Source organism: Neomonachus schauinslandi, chromosome 8 (genome assembly GCF_002201575.2).
Source record: "Neomonachus schauinslandi chromosome 8, ASM220157v2, whole genome shotgun sequence".
NCBI lineage: Eukaryota > Metazoa > Chordata > Mammalia > Carnivora > Phocidae > Neomonachus > Neomonachus schauinslandi.
The window spans coordinates 33,594,901-33,618,446 of NC_058410.1; the positions used below are offsets into that span (position 1 = coordinate 33,594,901).

General features: G+C 38.6%; 1 protein-coding gene across 1 annotated transcript in view; it reads left to right on the forward strand.

Annotated features, from left to right (window-relative positions):
• Positions 1–23,546, forward strand: part of SAMD3 (sterile alpha motif domain containing 3) — a 52,162-nt gene that overhangs the window by 20,909 nt on the left and 7,707 nt on the right. Inside the window, exons 4-7 of the mRNA XM_021693528.2 lie at positions 1,010–1,195; positions 1,453–1,537; positions 7,753–7,920; positions 22,943–23,143. Coding sequence (XP_021549203.2) covers positions 1,010–1,195; positions 1,453–1,537; positions 7,753–7,920; positions 22,943–23,143 — 640 coding nt within the window. The remainder of the gene's footprint in view (positions 1–1,009; positions 1,196–1,452; positions 1,538–7,752; positions 7,921–22,942; positions 23,144–23,546) is intronic.

The following is a 23,546-nucleotide window of genomic DNA, read 5'->3' on the forward strand; positions in this document are numbered from 1 at the left end:
TGCCAGAAAATAGACCTACTTAGGCTAATTCAGGAAAACCTTCTGTTCTTTGTCGTCTACTTGGCTCACCTCTACTCCTTCGCTTCCATTCCAAGGCAAGCTGATTGCCTCTGGTAACTTGTTAGGAAATTTTACTAGAGATTCTTCTTTTTACACACTTCATGATCAGTTACTAACTTCAAGGTTTTCAAGTGGTTCTGATATTTAATTCTATAAATAGCTTTATTGTGGTATCATTTAGATAACATAAAATTCATCTATTTAAAATAGACAGCTCAGCTTATTTTAGCCAATTTATACAGGTGCCCAACCACCATCCCAGTCCATTTTGGGATGCTTCCATCCCCCTGAATAACTCCCTTGCACCCCTTTGCAGTCAGTCCCCGCTCTGATCTCCAGCCCCAGGCAAACACTGATCAGCTTGATTTGCTTTCTGTGGCTATAGTTTTCTCTAGTCTTTTTTAGAAACTTCATCTGAATATAAGTATCTGATATGTACTTTTAATTTAGAAACTCAGTTTACCTTATTAAAATGGCCAGTTTATATTTCACTATAAACAGTAACAGAGTAAATCAGTTAGAAGAATTTTCTTAATCAAGTGCAGAGACTTTAATTGTACGCCTCATTTGCTTGGCTGAGTTGCAACTTACTTACTCTCTTTTAGTTGGATATCTTGTTCAGTTTTGAGCTATGCATTACATATTACCTCTTCAAGATGTATGAATCAATCTTCTTTCCAACTTTAGGCTTTATTCCACAGTAATTTTTATTAAGACATGTTTTCCAGAACTACAAATATTTATGTGTGTGCAAAGTGGAAAAAAAACAGAGATACCTAATCAGCCTTCAAACATTTGCGGATAGATGAATGGATGCAAGATGGATTGATGAATTCCATATTTAGCCCTCAGGAAAGTGGTTTATATTGTAAGTTCTCAGATGTAGAGAATTCACAAGTTGCTCCTATTTGAAATAGAATTTCACTATCTGTGTGTTTTTATTTAACAGAAGGAATATGAAACATGTTCTAGCAAGGAATAAAGCATTGCAATGGACTAAGTCCTATGTTTTACCAGAGTTTCCCTATGATGTCAAATGCATGTTAGCAGAACAGAAGTGTCCCGATCACAGCATGAGGATAAGGATCATTGAGTTTCTCCAGGCCGACATGACTAAGTATCTGGAAGGCTCACTGTGAGTAATAACAGGGTGGACTTGCTGCTTTGGGAGAGGGTCTGTTTTCAGAGTAGAGTAGAACTCATTTGGAACCAATGTGCTTCAGATTTTGGATGACGTATTGGTAATAAGCCCAACATTGCCCAATATTTGAATATCTACATTGGTATGTAGGAGGATCTGAAGAACAGTGAGTATAATTTGGACTCAACTTATAGGAAAGAATGTGGGCTGCTGCTTGAAGTGAAAAATGTCCTCCTTGTTGCACTCACCAGGTATCCCAGCACCCAGCAGTACAATGATGTGGTCAACGCCTTGCTGCAGGCCCACCCTTTCCTGGACGAGGATGGCTGTGGCTTTGTAAGTGACCACATGGCGCCATACCATTCATCCCAACCCATCTTAAAATAATAGCATTGAATTGTCCAGTAATCTTATGCCCCATTCCCCTTCTCTCAGTCTCTCTCTATCCATCTATGTCTGTTTCTCTTTCGCTGTCTTCTTGGACTCATTGTCTCCGTCTGGTCTCTCTGATTCTGTTCTGTTAGCTCTATCTCATTCTGTCAGCTCCTGTTTTTTTCTTAGCTTTGGTCTCTCTCTCTCCACTCCTCCTCCTTTTCCCTCTCTTTGCAAGATTGAGAGGAAGGTACAGAGATCTCTCATGTGCCCCCTGCCCCCACATGCATAGCCTCCCCCATTATGAATATCCCACACCAGAGTGGGACATTTGCTACAATGGGTGAACCTATATCGACACACCATTATCACCCAAAGTCCATAGTTTACATTAGGATTCATGCTTGTGGCTGTACGTTCTATGGGTTTAAACAAATGTATAATGACATGTATCCATCATTATTATATCTTACAGAGTATTTTCACTGACCCAAAAATCCCCTGCGTCCCACCTATTCATCCCTTCCCCATCTCCTTCCTTTGTCTTCTTTGTCTGTCTGTCATCATCTTTCTGTCTCTCCCTCAAAGCAGTTTGGAAGCCTATGTGTACTGTTGAATCTCCAGGCAGGGTCTTTAGGGAGATGTAATACACAGAAGGAGAAGGACATGACCGCTCCTATGTCAGTGCTATCATCACTGGAGTGTTGCTTGCCTTCCTTCCTTCTTTCCTTCCTTCCATTTTCTTTCTGTATTTTCTGTGCGGATAGAATCAGAATTTTCTTAGTGGGAGAGGGCCATATATATTCTTATTTACCACCCAGACTCACGAAAGGAATTGTATTCTGTGTCTGGAACTAGTAACTATTGAAGCCCAGAATGGAATTTAGGTATTTTTGCTTATAGTCTGACATCATTCCTAAAATATGCTGCTGCATATAAAAAGCATGCTGTAAAATAAACCACATTTTCTCTAAAAAACAAAACAAAAACACACACTATATAAAAAACCCTTAAAAACTACAAAAATAAACAAACCTAGAGTCCCAACATTGATAAACACACTGATATGCCTGACAAAATTGATTCTAAAAATGCCTTCTACACTCGAGATATACTATCTGCCAACTAATCATTGTTACTGTGTATAGAGACAGTTGCATTTTAAGAAAGAATTTAAATTTGCTCTTTGAATAAATTATATATTCACAAAGTTCAAAACTCTGAAGCTACAATAAGATATAAATGGAAAAGTCTCCCTCCCACCTCTGTCCCCCAGCTACCTAATCTTCCTCCCCAGAAGTAACTAATGTTATTAGAGATTCTTTCTAGAGAATCTTTGCATACATATAAGCAAATACATATTTATCCAATTACATTTTGACCTTTAGTTTCATGGTTATGAAAGTGAGACAAATAGAAAGTAATGAATAATGCTTACTTTGATCTTGTGTGCATTTTACCCACTTCTATCCCCAGTGGCATTAATGAAAGATGGCTAACTGAAAGAAACCTGAAAAATTGCTTAGCGTGTTATGGCCCATGTTTGTACACATTGAATGGAAGGGGAAACTCTGGTGCATAGTAGAGAATGTTCATATGTGCATGCACGTGTGTGTGTGTGTGTGTGTGTGTGTATGTGAGAGAGAGAGAGAGAGAGAGCATGCACAAGTGATCAAGCTCTTTCTTCATCATTTTTAGGGCTAATTTTATTCTCGACTTCTTATTTTGAAAATTTTCATGTCTACACAGAAGTTGAAAGAATGCTACAGTGACCACCCATATATCCTTTACCTCAATCAAGGTTTCTCCATCTTGGCAGTACTTAGAATTTAGGCTGGATGAGTCTTTGTGGTGGTGGCTGTATCCACATTGTAGGATAGTTAGCAGCATTCCTGGCACTCTCTAGGTGTGAGTAGCCCCCACCCACTCACCCAAAGCATGAAAACAACCACCCTGTCTCCAAACATTGCCACGCGCATTTTGGGAAGAGGGAAAAATCCTGATACTTAAGAATCACTGATCTAGATTCACTAGGTATTAATATTTTGTCACATTTATTTTTCCTGGCTCATATTTATCTCTTTGTTTTGGCTGAGCATTTGGAAACAAAAAATAGGTTTCAGATGCCATTCCTAAATACCTCGGCAGATATCTTGTAAGGACAAGGATGATGTCCTCTATAAGCACAATACCATTTTTATACCTAAGAAAATGAGCAATAATTGCATAATTTCATATGCAGTAACTGCATAAAGACATATATAAACCATATTCCCATTTCTCCAATTATTCCAAAAATCATTTTGTCTTTTCTTTTTTTTTTTTTTTTTTTAAGATTTTTTATTTATTTATTTGAGAGAGAGAGAATGAGGGAGAGAGCACATGAGAGGGGGGAGGGTCAGAGGGAGAAGCAGACTCCCTGCCGAGCAGGGAGCCCGATGCGGGACTCGATCCAGGGACTCCGGGATCATGACCTGAGCCGAAGGCAGTCGCTTAACCAACTGAGCCACCCAGGCGCCCCATTTTGTCTTTTCTATGTTCCTATCAGACAGTTAATAAGGAGAGCAGGGAGAGGCTGGGAAATGTCCTAGTATTTGATGGCTGTAATCTTTCCCACCAGATCAGCAGGTTTAGAAGGACTTCAGAGCTGTAGGAAACATGAGGGAAAAATGCATTTGCAATCATTCATATTTTAGAGCTAAGAAAAATGTAAGCCATCCATTCTTTGTGTGCTGTTGTAAAACAGTGGTGGCTGAGGGCAAACCCGCAAGGCTGTGGGAGGTGAGGGAGCGTCTCTGACTCATACATACTTATCATCAGAGTTGAAGCTGTCCGCCAGCCTCAGCCCACAGCAGTCCTCTGCAGGACCGTGGAAGGCTTTATGAACAGCACTTTCATTTACAAATCACTTCTGTGAGTAGCAATCATGTCGGTCTCCCAAAACCCCAGGGCAGTTGACAGGACTGAGCTTGTTGTTCCATTTTATAGCTGAAGAAACTAAGACTGAAGAGTTACTTGCTGATTTCTTGGCTAAGACACACTAGGCCTAGACCCCGGGTCCTCCCAACATAGATCCTTCCTCTGAAGGGTAGGGAATAACTCTTCTAGAGACTTAAGCCAGGGAAGAAGGAATGGCAGAATCTAACTGCCAGACATGGTACTCATGTGATCTCGGTGGCATTCCCATTTGCCCATGAGCAAATAGAGCTTAGAAGAGGTGCCCAAAGTCACCCCAGTCTTGGGCCTCTTCAAGCACATGGCATGACAAGGAAGTGGAGGGGCTGAGAAGCAGCCTTGAGGCTCAGGTTTTAAGAGGCGTTGGGCACATGATGATGAACATTTTTTCAGACACATGAAGAAATGTTCATCATCATTAGCCATCAGGGAAATTCAAATCAAAACCACATTGAGATACCACCTTACACCAGTTAAAATGGCAAAAATGGACAGGGAAAGAAACAACAAATGTTGGCGAGGTTGTGGAGAAACGGGAACCCTCTTACACTGTTGGTGGGAATGCAAATTGGTACAGCCTCTTTGGGAAACAGTGTGGAGGTTCCTCAAAAAGTTAAAAATAGTTACCTATGACCCAGAAATTGCACTCCTGGGTATTTACCCCAAAGATACAGATGTAGTGAAAAGAAGGGCCATATGCACCCCAATGTTCATAGCAGCAATGTCCACAGTAGCCAAACTGTGGAAAGAGCCGAGATGCCCTTCAACAGACGAATGGATAAAGAAGATGTGGTCCATGTATACAATGGAATATTACTCAGCCATCAGAAAGGATGAATACCCAACTTTTACATCAACATGGATGGGACTGGAGGAGATTATGCTAAGTGAAATAAGTCAAGCAGAGAAAGTCAATTATCATATGGTTTCACTTATGTGGAACATAAGGAATAGCATGGAGGACATTAGGAGAAGGAAGGGAAAAATGAAGGGGGGAAATCGGAGGGAGAGATGAACCATGAGAGACTATGGACTCTGAGAAACAAACAGGGTTTTAGAGGGGAGGGGGGCGGGGAGATGGGTTAGCCCAGTGATGGGTATTAAAGAGGGCACGTACTGCATGGAGCACTGGGTGTTAAATGCAAACAATGAATCATGGAACACCACCATCAAAACCTAATGATATATTGTATGGTGACTAACATAACATAATAAAATTAAATTAATTAAAAAAAAAAAGGTGTTGGGCTACTCCTCACGAAGTGAGGTCCTTACCAAGCAAGGCCAAGACTCAGAGTCTTGCTTCTAGTCTGTTGCTTCGACACCTGGGTCCCTCTACCTCACAGAGGACTGATACAAGGCATCCAGTATTTATAGTTTCTCAGACGCATCAGGCACTGTGCTGGGCTTGGTGAAGAAAGCAGACATGAGCCTGTCTTCTTGTGCTTACAGCCTAGTGAAAGGAAAGGAAATAAAGAGGGAAGGGAGTGAAGTAAGGAAGCAAGTAAGCAAATGGGGGAGAATGAAGAGAGGAAGAATGAAAAGAACAGAATAGAAAAGCACAGAAGCAGAAAAACATCATACAGATGAAGGTAAACTCCCAGTGTGGTAAATACAGACAAGGAAAGCTGAGAGCTGCTATCAGGGGACATGAGCTGACTGAGATCTGGAGGCAGAGCAAGAGGTAACTAGATACCAGCAGAGTGAAGGAGGAGAGGGATAGAGCTTTCCAGGCCAAAACCAAAGGCCCAGCAGAGAAAGACAGCATTGGTTTGTTGAGAAAGCCCAGTTGTGTCCCTCAGCTGTCGCCCATGTCTTTGATCTCCCAAATACTCCACATGGCAGACAGATTCTTCCAGAGCCCAGATCTGACCATCTGCTCTCCTCTCTCAACATGACCTCGGAGGACTTACTAGCTTGGCTCTGTAGCTGGATTATCTATAAAGCCTTGAAAAATACAGACATCTGGGCTCTGCTCAGACCAACCGAATCAGAATCCTGAGGGTCTGGGCCAGCAGCATCAGGGTCACCTGGGAACCTGTAAGAAATGCAGATTCTCAGCCCTATCCCCGACCTTCCCAACCAGAGACTCTGAAAGACAGGCCCAGCAACCTGTATTTTAACAGGTCCTCCAGGAACTGTGATTCAGGTTAAAGTTTGAGAACCACTGCTTTAGAGGAAGGACCAAGGATGAAAGTTCCCTATGAGATGCTGATGTAGCCTGTCCACAGACAAGGGTTTGAAAAGATCTGGTTCTGGATTGCAGAGAAGCTCCTTTATGGGGTAACCTTGCCTTTCAGAATTGGGCTGGCTTCTCTCTCCTGCCTTAGTTTCTGGCCCATTCTCTTCTGGCCCATCTTAAACTCTGTGTTCCAGCCATGCACAGCTCTTGGCAGCTGTCCAAGGGGCATGGGCTATCCCTCTGCTCCGTGGCACAGACTGCTTCATTGGAACTTCTATCCACCCCCACCCACCTGGCATTTCCCAGTGCCATCTCTACTGGCCCCCCTCATGTAGTTTTCTAAGCCTAACACCTAAACCTCAGCTTAGGTGTACCTCCTACAGGAAGGCTTCTGTGGTCTCCTAACACAATGTAAGATCATGCTGTCTCTTCCCCTGTTATAACACTTTTCTTTCTGAACTGAAATTACTCATCCTTCTGCTAGATGGGGTCTGCCTGTGCCCCCACTCCCTCCCAGGGCAGGACCCTGGTCTTTGTGTCTGAAACAGTAGATGCTCTACAAATATTTAGGGAATGAATGCCAATAGTATTCACCAAAGTGAATTTCAAATGATGACAGAAAAATTGTTTTTAAGAAAATGCGTCAATCCATATATGCATAAGACAGTATCAGTTCTTCCCTAGAACCCAGTGGAAAAGTGGAATGTGTTGTGGAGACAGCAAAGTATGGTAGAAAACATCTAATTTGGGGAATTAGAAAATCCAAATCGAAGAGCCAGTATATTCACTCAATAACTAGGTGGCATTGGGGAACTATTTTTATTTTTCTGACTCTGTTTCCTTAGTTATGATTTTGGGATTATATTTTTTATAGCAGTATCATAAGACCATTGTGAAGGTAAGTGGAAGGATAGTTCTATTATTTCTATTACTGTGATGTGAAAATAACTTCAAGCCCAAGAGTGATGAAGATTTTGTTGTTTATATGGGATTATTCTAGTCTCCTTGAAGATTAACTGTCCTGTTCTGTTAATTTATGCAGTTTTTATGGAAACGAGCTCTCAAAGATCGCTTTAAATATGTTCGGAGACCCATAGAAGATGATGAACAAGTGATGAGAAATAAGTGTAAATTTGGACACAGAAGAGGCCAGACGAAGAAATCTCTTACCGATATAAGCTTTGATGAGGTTAAAATTGTCCAGATAAAAGTAAGATTGGATATTTAGATGTTCTGATAATTTGTTGATTGATTTATTAAAGGATAATAAGTAATAGCATCTAAAATCACTAAAACAGAATCATATTCTTTTTGAAAATTGGAGGTAGGGAAATCTGTTTTGCATGGTTAATAATATGAATGATAATATTAGATAAAAAGAAGGCTTCCTAAAACAGCTTGAGCAGAGTGTCTGTTATTATCATCTCAGGTTTATTCTTTCATAACCTTTGAAAAACCTGGAAACACCCTTTTGTTCTGGGTCTTTGAAAAATTTCTCTTCCTCTCATTATAAAATACATCTTATGTTCTTGCTGTTCTTACTGCTGCAGACAGTTTTTAGAAAGCATATTGTAGGGTAGCCTCTATCCTCAAGGTTTCAGGGAAGCATGTAACCCACAGGGATGGATACAAACCCCATCCTACCCTTTCATTGCCCAGAAGACATCACATACCAACCCAGAGGTGGCTGTAAGGACTTTCAGGCCTAAGGGCCAGACAGCGCCTAGAGATTCCCCCCTCAGCAGTGGGTTTGCTGTAAGTAAGGTGCATGCAGGTCCTAATTACTGAGATCCTATAAATATCCTTTAACTACCTCAGAGCCCCCAGATATGGTCAAAGCCAAAAATGTCCCCTGCTAATAAAGTAAATGAACTCCTTAGGAAGGATGTCCAAACTACCAAGTATAAAAGAAGTCCAATCCCATAACTGCCAATTCTGTTTCCACCCCAGTCCAACATGAACATGTAATCCTAACTCTTCACCACAAACACACTTATGTTAGTGAATGTACTTGATGTGAACATTCCATTTTCTTTTTTAGCTGGTGTATTTATTTGATAGTAATAGAGCAACCTAGTTGGTCGTCTCAATTTTCTTAGTAATAAGCTCCAGGGGATAGGAAGATTTTTTAAACATATTTTGCAAATCATTCATCCCCACAACATAAAAAAAATTAGATGAAGGTGTATATTTTACATATCTTATTATAATTTTCGAAGAGATTTTCAAGTCATAGGTCAGTTAAGAGAATATAATTTTATGCCTGCTCTTTGACCAGAAGACGGAAGAAAGGTAACAATTTAGTGGTGTAACTTTTTAGAAACTTGGCAATATTCCAGTTATAAACTAAAATCATGGTAAGATAGACATAGATTTATTTTAATTATCTTTTATATTCTTAAAAAGTCACTTTGTAAGGGAACATAATTATGTCATACATAAGTTGGTTTTCTCAAAAAATTTGATTTTCCTTATAATAAAAATGAAGTTCCTTTATAAATAGTTCTGCAAATTCAGTTTTCCTTCTTTTTCTTTGATGCATGACTCACCAAAATTCATTGGAATGAATGAATGGTAAAATCAGAAGATTAGCAATTGTCCCTAGCCCTAGAACTCTCAAAGGTATGTTTGTGGGGTCAGAGATCACACAGGCTAAAGGGCAGCTTCTCCTTTTTGTTGACACATCATCACTGAACGAATATTTACACTTGTCTTCCAGTTCTTTCTCAACACCACCTCAGTTCTTCATGTAATGACACCCTTCGTTGCTCTTCCCTTCTACTCTTCCCTCCCCCCCCGGCCCCCAGACAACCCTGAATACTCAGATGAATCCTGCTAGGATCCATGCAGGGACTTTTGCTACGAAAACACATCCCCCTTCTCCCCCCACCCCAAAAAACACAGAAAATTGAATGTACCAGAGTCTGAGATGAGTTAAGTTACAATAGAATTTAGTTTTGACCTTCTTGCCAGCTGGGGCAAAAAGAGATTATAGAGTGACCATTGAAGAGACAGTGTTTTTTCCTGGCAAACAAATCTAATCAGTGAAGATTTACTTTTCTCCTCCTTACAAATGGAGCCACAGATTGCTGATTCTTTCAGAGACTGTAACATCTCTGTATGTGACCTAGTGTTCTCTAGAGCCAAAAGCTTTGAAGAATGGGGAAAAATTCACACTAGAATATTACAGAAACAATGTGTCTCTCTATTTTATACCCTGGATGGCGACAAGGCAAATGGTAAAACCCTAAGAAGAATGGAAAGACAAATCCATTGAATATACTACTTATCTCACAGAATTGGATACTTCAAATGAATTGCCTAAATTACTTCCCATCTCTATTTTGAACTTTTGATAGCTCCTTTGCAGTATCTTTAAGATTTCTGAAAATTAAAGACATTTTGGATTAAGATACTTTGGCAACTTTCACATCTTTTAAACTTTCTTGACCGGGCACAATATTTCCATAATGCCGAAAAGTTATTTCATGTGCAGCAGAGATAGAAAATGCTGATGGAGGCTAGAAGTCAGGATTCAGGCTATTTCCTCAAAGGCAGGGAAGTGGGTTTGGATGAACTAGAGGAGGATTTTGGAAAGGAGTAAGAGAGGGGAAGAGATTTTCGTTTGTTTTGTTTCATTTCTGTTGTTTCTCTTTTGATAGTTGCAAGAAATTTACCAAAGAACTGAAGGTAGATGTCTCAGTGAAGGAAGGTGTTTTTCTTAGCTCTGTCACATGGGCTTCTGCCAATAACCGAGGCAGCAGTAGAATTTGTGTGGGTCTCAGTACAGGTCACGGACCTTTTGTCCCTAACTTTCCTCCTATCCCAATCTTTGTGCCAGATTACCGCTGCTTAACCTACACTATGAAACCCAAAGCATCTACCTGTGAGTCTTAAATCTACCCAGGTTCCTCATATTCTGTCGCTAAAAAGACTTAAACATGTTACATGGATGGCTATCATTGTCAGAATCCCAGACTTTGTTTCTAGATCAAGCCTCCAAAATACTGGGCATTTTGCAATGTTTAAAAATCTTTTTCCAACCTTATGACCTCATTTCGCTGCTGTGTCATGAAGCCCAACGCAGCAGCTGTGCTATAGCTCGTATGTATCTGACTTCCAGTTTTAGGTCCAAGCAATTTGCAGCCCTGTGAATCGATAAATCTATTTCCTTTGCATAATAGTCTTTGACTATACTTTGTCTTATATTTAGAAACAGAGGTATAATTAGGTTCTCAAAACAGTAGACTTAACTGAGTAATGTCATAAGTTGCTGACATTATCCTGTTTAAATGAAGATACTGGTTTTAAAAGCTTATAGGAATTGTATAGAACTGCATAGCAGTGTAATGGAATTTTACTTTGTAGCATATTTTTTTTCTTTTTTTTCTTTTTGTGAAAAATCTCAGGTGTTAAAGTTGAGTGAGTCTGACTCCATAATTCATGGCCTGTCATGGTCATTGTCCCATGTGAGGCCTGTCATTGTTCTTCATGTTGTTTTGTTCTCATCCCTGTCTGCTCGTCCCTCCCCTCTGCCCTTGAGCCACCATTCCAATGTGTTCTATATGTATCTTTTAATCTGTAAGTGTTCTAAAATGTGTACTATCATTTTGGGTTTATCTATCTATGACTTACTATAAATGGTATTCTATACTTCATTCCTGTGTTACTTTTTTCACTAACACTCTTTAAGACTCATTCATATTAGCATATTTCTAGTCCATGATCGCAATGAATTATAAAGTACTCCTTGCCCCAAGCCCTGTTCCTCCCCACTAGGAATTGCATCGTAGAGAACACCATCATCCATGTCTGCTTCTGGACCTACCTATGTGTTACTTCTTTGGGTTGTATACCCAGAAATGGAGCTGATGGGGCAGATGGTGTGCATTTACTTAAATTTGACCAATTATTCTCCAGATGACTTTGTCTCGTTCCCACAGTCATGCATCTTCCTGTATTCCTGCCAACACTTGGCATTACCCAGCCTTCTACATTTTGCCAAGTCTATTAGGTAGCAAGTGTAATGTCATTCTTGTTGTGATTTGCATTTCCCTGGATAACTGAGTCTGAGCATCTCTTCACGTTTGTTAGCCCCTTGAGTTTCTTCTTTTAGAAAGCTACCTTTTTTTTTGTTAATTTGTAGGAAGCAGTCCTTCCCGTGCCCTAAGTCACAAATATATTCTCCTACTCTTTGTTCTATTAAATATATTGTTTTCACTTTCATGTTTAGACCTTTAAGTCATCTGGAGTCCATCTTTTATATGCTATTAAGTAGGGATCGCCACAGAGTGAGCCACTTTCTCAACATCAGTTCCTAAACAATCCATCCTTTTCTCATTGGTTTATCTTGACATTTAGTGTATATTAAGTTCCCAAATAGACGTGGGTGTGTTCTGGGCACTGTCTCTTTATCCCACTAGTCTATCATTCTGTTTTTATGCCACTGCCACATGACATTTGATGACTTAGTGTTTATTGCTTAGTATCATATTAGTGCTTAGGGTACAGACATTTTTTGTTGCCTGTGGAAGATGTGCAGGGTTAGGAAAGTTCCTCAGTAAAGCAGTTTCTGGGGAGATTCATCCTCATTTTTCAGAATAAGGGGAAGGATGGGAGGGCCTTCTCTCAGGAATCAGCCCCTGGGACTCACAGAACTGGAGCTTAGGTTAGGGATGCCACATTCAAGTGGGAGGGTCGGACCAAAAGAATGTTCTGGGCACCTGTCAACACAAGGAGCATCAGGATAAGCTATGTGTTACTCCTGTGGAAAGACTTCTGTGACATGATGGAGATACCCTGCTGAAGGAATCCTGCTTCTGTCTTCCTGGGATGGAGGTGGTGGTGGCATCTGGTCTACATGAGGCCCTGGGCCTGAATCCTTACATGATCACGGCCTGATGCTCATCCTTACTTGGGAATCTCTTCACCAGAGGATTTCTAGGTGTCCTCTTGAGCATCTGCCAAATGCCCCGTTTGAAACATCAGGATGTAAATATACTTTTGAAATGCTTAAACTCTTCTTTATCATTTTTTGATTAATGCATGCATTTTCTTTTCTTAAGTTATTGAGGTTTCTTTCAGCCAGCAGAGCCCTCAACCTATTATCATAAACTTTTTGCTCATGGGATATAAGCCACTTTGATAAGAAGCCAATGCTTCATTCAGAATTATCTGAAAAAAATTTGGCTTGACTTTTTCAGCTGTCCAGTTCTTTACATTTATGGCTGCTCTTTTCATTTACCTTGAAAAGATTCTCCTCTGTCTTTATGAGGTAGATTAACTCTAAATTGGATATTTGGTGAAAATTTATTCTTGAAGCAGTATAGAAAGGACTCTGAAGTTTCTACAGGAGCTTTTGCTTCTCTTTCTATTTTTTTTTTTTTTCTAATTGCAATGACGTTCTCTCAGTTGAGAGGCTTTTAATAGGATCTTTAAGTGCATAGATTATTTTATCTTTGTCAGTTAATTTGTCCTATGTTTAGTTTCTTTTTAAGAGTTTTCAGTAAATGACTTAATTCTATAAATCAGTTTCTTCACAACTGCCTTTAATATCATCTTCTCAGGGGTCTTCATTTTATGATGTATTTGTTATATCCAGTTCTGAGTCCCTACAATCCGTTTTGTCTTCTCCAGGAATAGCAACTGTTCTGGTTTTCTAGTTCCTTAATTATCATCTGCTTAGTGGTTCTGTTCATTATTGAAAGTGGGGTATTCAAGTCTCCAACTATTATTATTATTGAATTGTCTCTTTCTCCCTTTAATTCTGACAGTTTTTGCCACATGAGTTTTGGGACTCTGTTGTTAGGTGTATATAAGTTTATATTGTTATAGCTTCCTGATGGATTGACTTTTTTCCCATTATAAAATATTTTCCTTTGTCTCTAGGAATAATTTTTGTCTTAAAGTTTATTTAGTCTGATATTAGTATAGCCATTCTATCACTCTTTTGGTTTCTGTTTGCATGTTGTATCTTTGCCCATCTTTTTTACCTTTAAACAATTTGGGTCTGAATCTAAAGTGTGTCTCCAGTAGACAGCATATTGTTGGATAATTTTTGCAATCTATTCTGCCAATTATTAAATATAATTACTTATAAGATAGAATTTATGTCTCCTATTTTGCTATTTGTTTTTTATTGATCATGTTTTTTGTTAGTTTATTCTTTAATTACTGCCTTCTTTTGTGCTAAGTAGATATTTTCTGTGTACTAATTCAATTTCCCTTATTGTTTCTTTTAGTATATACACATTTTTAGTTATTTCCTTAGTGGTTGCCTTGAGAATTGGAACTAACATCTTAATTTTTAATAGTCTAGTTTGGATTAATACCAATTTAATTACAATAGCATACAAAATCTTTGTCCCTATATAACTCTATCCGTCTCCCCTTTCGTGCTGTTATTGTCACATAAATCACATTTTATATATTGTATGCCCATCAACACAGATTTATAATTATTGCTTCATGCAACTGTCTTTAAAATAAGATGGAAGAAAAGAGTTACAAACAGAAAATACATTTATACTGTCTTTTAGATTTACCTATGTAATGACGTTTACCAGGTTTCTAATTTTTCATGTGGATTTGAGTCACAGTCTAATGTCCTTCTATTTATCTGCTAGTGACCAATTCTCTCAGTTTTTACTTATTTGGGAATATCTGAAATTTCTCTTTCATATTTGAAAGGTGTTTTGCTGAATATAGAATTCATTTTGTTCAGGGGCGCCTGGGTGGCTCAGTCAGTTAGGCGTCTGCCTTCAGCTCAGGTCATGATCCCGGGGTCCTGGGATCAAGCCCCACATCTGGCTCCCTGCTCAGCGGGAAGCCTCCTTCTCCCTCTGCTTGCTGCTCCCCCTGCTTGTGCCCTCTCTCTGTCAAATAAATAAATAAAATCTTTAAAAAAAAAAAAGAATTCATTTTGTTCATTGTTCTCTGGTTTGAGAATTGGGTGTTCTGATATCTCAGTTAAATGGTTTTGGCTACAGCTAACAGACCTGTCTAAAACTGGTCTAAATTATAAGGAGAGCTTTGCTCTCACATTACAAGAAACTCAAGAGGTAGAGGACTGTGAACATTGTAGCTCCTCACCAATTTAACCATCTTGTCTCCTCCAGACAATCAGTAGGATTGTTAGTTCTCCACTACCTTGAAGTTAGAGGTGGCCATGGACTGACTTTAACCAAGAAATGTGAGCAGAAGTGACATGTGCATGGATGATCCAGTGTGCAATGCCCCAGCTTCCCACCCCCCCTTTCTTTATCCGTGTTGCCTAACAACTCCAGGTGGTAGAGCCAGGTCCCTGGTTGAGGAGGATGAGGACCTGGGCCCCAAGATGGACATGTCACATGAGCAACAAATAGACTTTTTTTGCTGTAAGGTTTGGGGATCGTCAGGTACAGCAGCATAATTTTGCCTATTCTGAGTGATATCAGGGGCTCCCTGCACAGTCTGTCAGGCTTTGGATCCACATCTCAGTTATTCCCTTCGTGTTGGCTTCATGAAGTGACAGAGGCATTTTTGAGGATCTAGCTGATCCTGCCATCTTTATCCCAGGGATTTCATAGTCTGTATCTCTGTTCTGTATCTGGATTGGGGAGATCTATGAGAAGTATTACCATATGTGACAATAAAAATGCTTACAGCGTAGGGAAACTTTATTTTGCTTTATGCAAAAAAACCTAGTTTTCATTTTTTCAGCTAATCCATTTGGAGATTCTTTCTAGTTCCTCAGTACGGAGCAGATCATCTCCATTGTGACCTTAGTTAAGGACATTTCTCAGAGTCTGAAACATGGAGGAAACAAAACTAGTATCTTGCCCAATCTGATGTGAAATATCCTATCAAACATGTGGTGGCATTTTCTTCCAAGAGATTAACTTGTGCTTTTTAAAAAACAACAACAAACCCCACATTATGTCCAGGACAGTGATGCAGGGATTTAATAAATCTTGCAGGCTGTTCTTGTATCCCCAAATCCTCCAAACATTTGCTAAGTAAATAAATAAATCAACAAACTGCCAGGTGTTAAATTACTAACACTAGACTTATGATTCATTTCTATCTTAAAACATTTTCTTTTCCTCCTTACTGGGTATTTCTGTTCTGTAACTTTAAAAGTCATGAAGTAGTTTTGTGTGTTAGCTTTCCTTCACTTAGAAGTGAAATGGAATCAAAAGTTATGCAAAAACTGCTGAGAGGGCCAAATGCTAAGAATATCTCGTAGGTTCCTTTGGATTTCTTTTATGGCATTTACTGTTTGCTTCTTACTGCACCTGACACATAATGATTTATTGAATAAATACTAATCATTTTTACAGGTTTTGCACAGATGTTTCTCCCATGCTGCAAAACTGAGCAGAACAGCAAAAGTTGAAGAAAAATGTTGGCAGTTAATTGCATTCGGGTTATAATGCAATTACTGCCATCAGCAGGTGGCAAATGCACTAACACTGTGAAGTTTTACAAGTCAGCTGTGCACTTGGAAGCATGGGGCAAAGTGGCTGCTGTTTCCCTGATGACTGACTGAGCCACACAACTGAATGCTAAGCAGAGAGACTTTTCAAGTTACATTGAGAAACATCATTTCCACAGTCAATGTGATGACAATGGAATTGAAAGCAGGGATGATGGGAATTTGATATGAAGAAAACCCTAGCACCTAACATAGCACTGCCCAGCAGAAATATAATACGGACCACACACGTAATTTAAAATTCTCTAGTAGCCACGTTAAAAAAAAAAAAAAGCAAAAAGAAGCAGGTGGAATTATTATATTAGTATATTTTATGTAACCCAGTATATCCATGAAATTATCATTTCGGCATGCAGTCATTAGGAAAAAATGTTAATGAGATGTTTTACCTTTTTTGGGGGCGGGTATATCAAGTCTTTGAAATTCAGTGTTTCAAAGCCTACATCTTAGTTTGGACTAGCCACATTTCAAGTGCTCGGTCACCTCCTGTGGCCACCACACTGGATGACTCAGAGAAACACACCCTTATACGCATTAGAAGGCGAGATGACACTCTCTCGGGAATACCATAGTTAACAGGGAGCATGACCAGTTATCCGCTGATAATGTTCAGAGCTAGAGTCCCCAAATCTTAGGTACAGGACCTTTCCATCGTGCCTTTAAAGTAGGTTTTTAAGGATATACGTATAAGAATTATTAAATTTACACAAGGCACTTTCTTTGTAAACTTAGATTGCAGGATGCAGAGCAAAGTTGTGTTTTTAATAAGAGTCAAGGTGAGTTTTTATTCATCTCTGTGTGGAAAAAAGTTGTAACTACATTTTGAACCATGCTGTGTCTTACTACTTCAAGAGCAGTCTCAATTTTCTGTCCAAATTTAACTTAGAAATAGTGTCCTCCTTATTTCTGTTCCAGCCGTTGGTTTAGATAACTGTGCTTTCCGCTATTCTACCCAACCCACCCCCGCCCCCATGGCTGTAGGTCAAGGTCATGGTGGTGTTGGAGCTGAGGGCCCACTCTGTTACCAGCACTCGTGTGGTAAAGGAGGTGTGGCATAAGCTCATTATCCAGTTTGGATCCAACTCAAGTTAATGTTCTGGTTAATTTATTCTGATTCCTTTGAAGTCACAAATCCCACAGATGACTCCTACACTTCCCTTCAATGTGTCCACTCTGTTGGGATTCCTTGGCTAGGTGTGATGGGTTCCCTGCTTCATGCCTTCTTCTTTCCATTACTTCTTGAGCACGCCCCCCTTTCCCCCCACCCACTGCCCATCCTGCAATTGAGTGTCCTCATCTAATAAACCACCTTACAGAGTTGTTCTGAGATTGGATGATACATGTAATGCGTCCAGAATAGAGACCAGAGTAGCACACAGTAAATGTGCAGACTGACCTACGCGCCCCATCCCTGCTCCTCCCGCCTCCCCCCCCCACCATCCTGGCGCTGCTACTGCTGTTTTGTAAGACTCAGACTTCTCTCATCCCCTGGTTTCCTCTTGTCCATGTGCACCACTAAGGAAACCAGCCTGTCGGAACAAGGCCACCCATCTTTTTGAGAAGTCGGGGGCCACACCAACACAGGAAGCCCTGCACCTGCCATCTCCATGCTTGAGAAAGTCACTTCCCCTTTGACAGTCTCAGATTGCTCATCAGAAAGCGAGAAGCACAGGTCAGACAATGTCTAAGTTCCTTCTGGCTCTAACGATACATGAATCATTAAAAGGTGAGAATTCTAAATTCTGATGCAGCCCGCTATTCCCTTGAATACGGTACTTCAATCTAGGATACAACCTTCTGACATTATGTTAGTCCAATCAGGTAGAAGCTTTCCAGAAACTCTACTTTCTGGGACATTTCGTGAATTGGGTGGGGGTGTCAGGGGAAGGCGTTCATTATGTGTATACTTGTCTACAAATTTCAATATTACCAATTATAGAACTCCCACTACAGTACATAAAATGAAAGCTGTTTATAATTATAAATTTTCCCTTTCCTTTTTAAAAATTAGCATTTTTCCTTTTTTTAAAAAAACTTCTCACTATATACATTTGAGACTTATGAAAGAATGTACATAGCATATGTATAATTTATGAGACAAAATAAACACTGTGAGCCCAACATTCAGCTTTAAAATCGGAACACTGTCCATACCTTCGTGTCTGTCCATCTTTCTCTCCTCTCCCATCACCTGCTTTTCTAACACCACTGCCCTGTACTCTGAATTTTATGTTTCTCATCCACCTGTTTTTGAAACATATGAATTTGCCACATGCGCAAGGTATCTTATTTAGTTTTGCTTGTTTTTGCAGCTTATGCAATGACATAGAGTATGTCATCGATGACTTCCTTTTTCTCACTTAATATATTGTCTCTGGGATTCATCCAGGCTCAGTTCAGTTGTGTCGTTCATTCATTTTTATATTCGCTTAAAAATCTACTGTGACAGCAAAACAGTTTATTTGGATATTCTTTTATTGACAGACATTTGCCTGGTTTCCAGTTTTTGTTTCTATGAGCTATGCTGCTGTGATCGTTCTTCTTGTATATCTTGGTGTACATGTGCAAGCTCTTTCCAAGGAGATATGCGTAGGAGTGGAATTGCTGGTACCATGGGTATGCAAATATTCACCTGTATAAGACAATGCCAGTTGTTCTCCTGGTGGTTATAGATATTTAAACTCACTGAACAGCTCCTGTTATCAGACTTCTTCCTGTCACACCCCCAAGTAAGATACCATTTAGATCAGATATCAAGATAACTCCCTCCCATCCCAAGTAAAATACCAATAGGTAGGGAGTAAAATGCTACTTGTTCCTATTTTCATTTTAATCATTTATGAGGTTTATCATCTTTCATACTTACAAAATACTCAAGTTTCCCTCTCTGTAAAATGCCCAGTCATGTCTTTTACCTATTTTTTCTGAGGTTGCCCTTGTTCTTATTTATTTATAAGAATTCTTCATATATTCTGTATTCTACTCCACCAGTTGTATCATTGTAAATATCTTCTCCTAGTTTGTGCCTTGCCTTTTGAATTTTTTTTATGAAATCTTTTGACCAAAAGTTTGTAATTTTAATGTAGTTAGATTTGTTAATCATTTCTCTTATGATCAGTACTTTTTAGGAACTCCTTTCCTACCTTGAAATGGTAAGAATTATTTATATACATTTTTAAAATTTAAAGTTCTGCCTTAACATTTAAGTTCTTAAGCCACATGTGACTTACTTTTGTATAAGGTGTGTGGTATAGATGTTTGTTTTTTTTTTTCCCATATGGATAGACAGTTTTCTGTACCTTTTATAAAACAGTCCTCTTTCCCAGGCATTTGTGATATCATCTCTGTTCTTTCCAGAGATCTGTGTCTAGAAGCTCTACCATGTTGCCCTAGTAATGTTATCTATCCCTGCATGAATATCAACTTTCCTTCTTTACATAGTTGTAAAAATGTCTTGATAGTTTCCAGTTTCCATCACTACCTAATTGTTATTTTTTGAAGTGCCTTGGTTATTCTTGGGCTTTTTAATCTTTCATGAGAATTTCAGAATCAGCTTGTTGAGTTCTTAAAACATTAATTTTTGGTTTTTGGTAGATTTTAGATTTTGATAAAAATATTATTGAATCTATATCTCTATTTGGAGAAAGGTGACTTCCTTATGATACTGAGTTTTTCTAACAGGGAACATGGTAGGTCTATCTATTAATTTGTCTCATTAGTATTTTCTAATAATTTTATAATTTTCTCCATAAAGGTCTTACACATCTTTTATTAGTTGTATTCCCAGGTGCTTTATACTTTTTGTTGAAACTGTAAAAAATTACATATTCTGTTTGTTAGCAAATTTGTATATTTATCTTATATTCAGTTGCTTTGTAAAACTCTCTCGCCAACTCTAATACATTATATGTACATCATTTTGAGTTTTCTCTTAAAAAATCAAATCACATCATCATCTATGAACAGTTTGTTTCTATCTTTCCAATTTTTATTCCTTTTGTTTCTCTTTCTTATCTTACTACTCTGGCTAGGATCGCTAGTAAAAGGCTGAATAAGAGTATAGCAGAGCATCATTTTCTTGTTTCTCAAGAAAAATTCTTTTAAAATTTCAACATTAAAAATGTTAGCTCTAGGTTTTTGGTAGATAACTTTATAAGTTTCAGAAATTCCTCCTTTTATTTTGATGAAAGTTTTTTTCTTTAGTTTTAAAGGGATGTTGAATTTTATACAGATTTTTTTCTGCATTATTTCAAATGTGGTCATTTAAAAGAACTTTAATTGGATAATGCAGTATATGATATTTACACATATTTAGATAATCCAGGTTAACTATAGAACTGTTAATATGTCAAAATTCTCAAAACCTATTTCCTTTGGTCTAAATCTATCACAGTGGCCCTAAAATTCAGATTTCGGGGGTGCCTGGGTAGCTCGTCTGTTGAGCGTCCGACTCTTGATTTTGGCTCAGGTCATGATCTTGGGGTTGTGGGATCGAGCTCTGCATCAGGCTCCAGGTTCAGCAGGGAGTCTGTTTCTCTCACTTTCTCTCTCTGCCTCTCCCTCTGCTGTTCCCTCTGCTCATGCTCTCTAAAATTAAAAAAAAAAAAAATCTTTAAAAAAAAGTCAGATTGGGCACCTGGGTGGCTCAGATGGTTAGGCATCTGCCTTCGGCTCAGGTCATGATCCCAGCGTCCTGGGATCGAGTCCCGCATCGGGCTCCCTGCTCCTTGGCAGCCTGCTTCTCCCTCTGCCCCTCTCTCTCTCTCTGTCTTTCATGAATAAATAAATAAAATCTTTAAAAAAAATTAAAAAATTAAAAAATAAAAATAAAAAAAGTCAGATTTCAGTATGAAAAGTATTTCCTTGATGATGAGTGATGTTGAACATCTTTTCATGTGTCTGTTAGCCATCTGGATGTCTTCTTTGTAAAAGTGTCTACTCATATCTTCTGCCCATTTCTTAACTGGGTTATTTGTTTTTTGGGTGTTGAGTTTGGTAAGTTCTTTATAGATTTTGGGTACTAATCCTTTATCAGATATGTCATTTGCAAATATCTTCTCCCATTGTGTAAGCTGCCTTTTAGTTTTGTTGATTGTTTCCTTCACTGTGCAGAAACTTTTTATCTTGATGAAGTCCCAATAGTTCATTTTTGCTTGTGTTTCCCTTGACTCCGGCAACGTGTCTAGTAAGAAGTTGCTGTGGCAGAGGTCAAAGAGGTTGCTGCCTATGTTGTCCTCTTGGATTTTGATAGTTTCCTCTCTCACATTTAGATCTTTCATCCATTTTGAATTTATTTTTGTGTATGGTGTAAGAAAGTGGTCCAGTTTCATTATTCTGCATGTTGCTGTCCAGTTTTCCCAATACCATTTGTTGAAGGACCATCTTTTTTCCATTGGATATTCTTTTCCACATTGTTAAAGATTAGTTGACCATATAGTTGTGGGTCCATTTCTGGGTTTTCTATTCTGTTCCATTTATCTACTTGTCTGTTTTTGTGCCAGTACCATACTGTCTTGGTGACTACAGCTTTGTAATATAGCTTGAAGTCCAGAATCATGATGCCTCCAGCTTTGCTTTTCTTTTTCAGGATTGCTTTAGCTATTCAGGGTCTTACAAATTTTAGGATTGTTTGTTCTAGTTCTGTGAAAAATGCTGGTGGTATTTTGCTAAGGATTGCATTAAATGTATAGATTGCTTTGGGTAGTATAGACATTTTAACAACGTTTATTCTTCCAATCTATGATCGTGGACTGTTTTTCCATTTCTTTGTGTGCTCTTCAATTTCCTTCAAAGTGTTCTAAGGTTTCAGAGTACAGATCTTTTACCTCTTTGATTAGGTTTATTCCTAGGTATCTTATTGTTCTTGGTGCAATTCCAAATGGGATCGATTCCCTGATTTCTTTTTCTGCTGCTTCATTATTGGTATATAGAAATACAACAGATTTCTGTATGTTGATTTTATATCCTGTGACTTTGCTGAACTCATATATTAGTTCTAGCAAATTTTTGGTGGAGTTTTTCAGATTTTCTGCATAGAGTATCATGTCATCTGCAATAGTGAAAGTTTGACTTCTTCTTTGCCGATTTGGATGCATTTTATTTCTTTTTGTTGTCTGACTGCCCCTCAACAAATTTTTCTAGAAACATCTTTTTTTTTTTGGCTCCTCAAACTGATTGTCTTGGATTTTTAGTAAGGGTATGTGAGGTATTTCCTAGCCATCCAACCCCACCCAATGTACTCAAATTTATAGTAAATGTAATTGACAGTTTGATGATTTAGTATCACAAAATACCCACTGTTATTATTTTGAATTTGGATTTTATGGCATAGTAGTGCAGCTACACAAAGGCATTTAAAAAGGAAAAATACAAACAGTAGCAATGACAAAACCTTAATTTAAAACCTCTTTATCTCTTTTAATATTTAAATGAGTAGAAATAAAAAAAACATTTCTGTTAAATGTGAACCTTCTAGATAATCTAGGTTTCCACTAACAGGGTATGTAGAAAATGAAGTAACTCTTACATCTGTCAAGAGAACAGATTGCAAGTAATGATAGTAAATAATGAACTCTCTGATTTGTTAAAGACTGTCCATTTGTTAACCACAGTCAAGGCCAAGTGTAATCACATGTGGTAACACTCACCTTAGGAGTGCATTAAGAGTCTGCAATAACGGCCTATGATTCAAGTTCTCATGAAGTGTTAAACTGCCACTTGAAAAATGAAACATTGATATTTCAAAAATATTTTGCAGGAAGAAACTGTTTGTTTAGATTCTGAGGCAGATGAACATATTAACTGGTTCCAGCAAGAATATATGAAAACAGAAAAGGACTGGAAAGAAATTGATAAGAGGATGAGTCAGACTTTGGAAATAAGAAGAAAGTTGATTGGCAGCAGAACACCTCTGAAGGACATTCTTAAAATGTTTCCTTTCTTGAAGTGCCCTTATCAGGTATCTTTATTTGCTTATAATATTCTCTGATTTTAATGTCCAAATTGATTTTTTTTTTCTTTTCCTTTGGAGTGTAACAGCACTAGATAGCAAATGGTGGGTGTGAATCTCAGTAGGATACGTGAGGCTCCACAGGCTACAACTAGGACCATTTGGTAAGAATTTCTGAAAGCATATTCTAATAACATGCACTGCCTGCGTTCAGATTTAAAGATTTCCCTGTCATTGAACATACTGGGGAGGCTGGGAGGACCACTACTTAGGGGTATTTTGACAGTGTGAAACATTTTCCCTTTGCAGCAATGCATTTAGACAGTCAAGATAGCTTACTAAGGAACTATTAGTATGCAGCATTACTCAAAATCTATTTCCTTTATGATCCCAAATAGCTTCATAAAGTGGT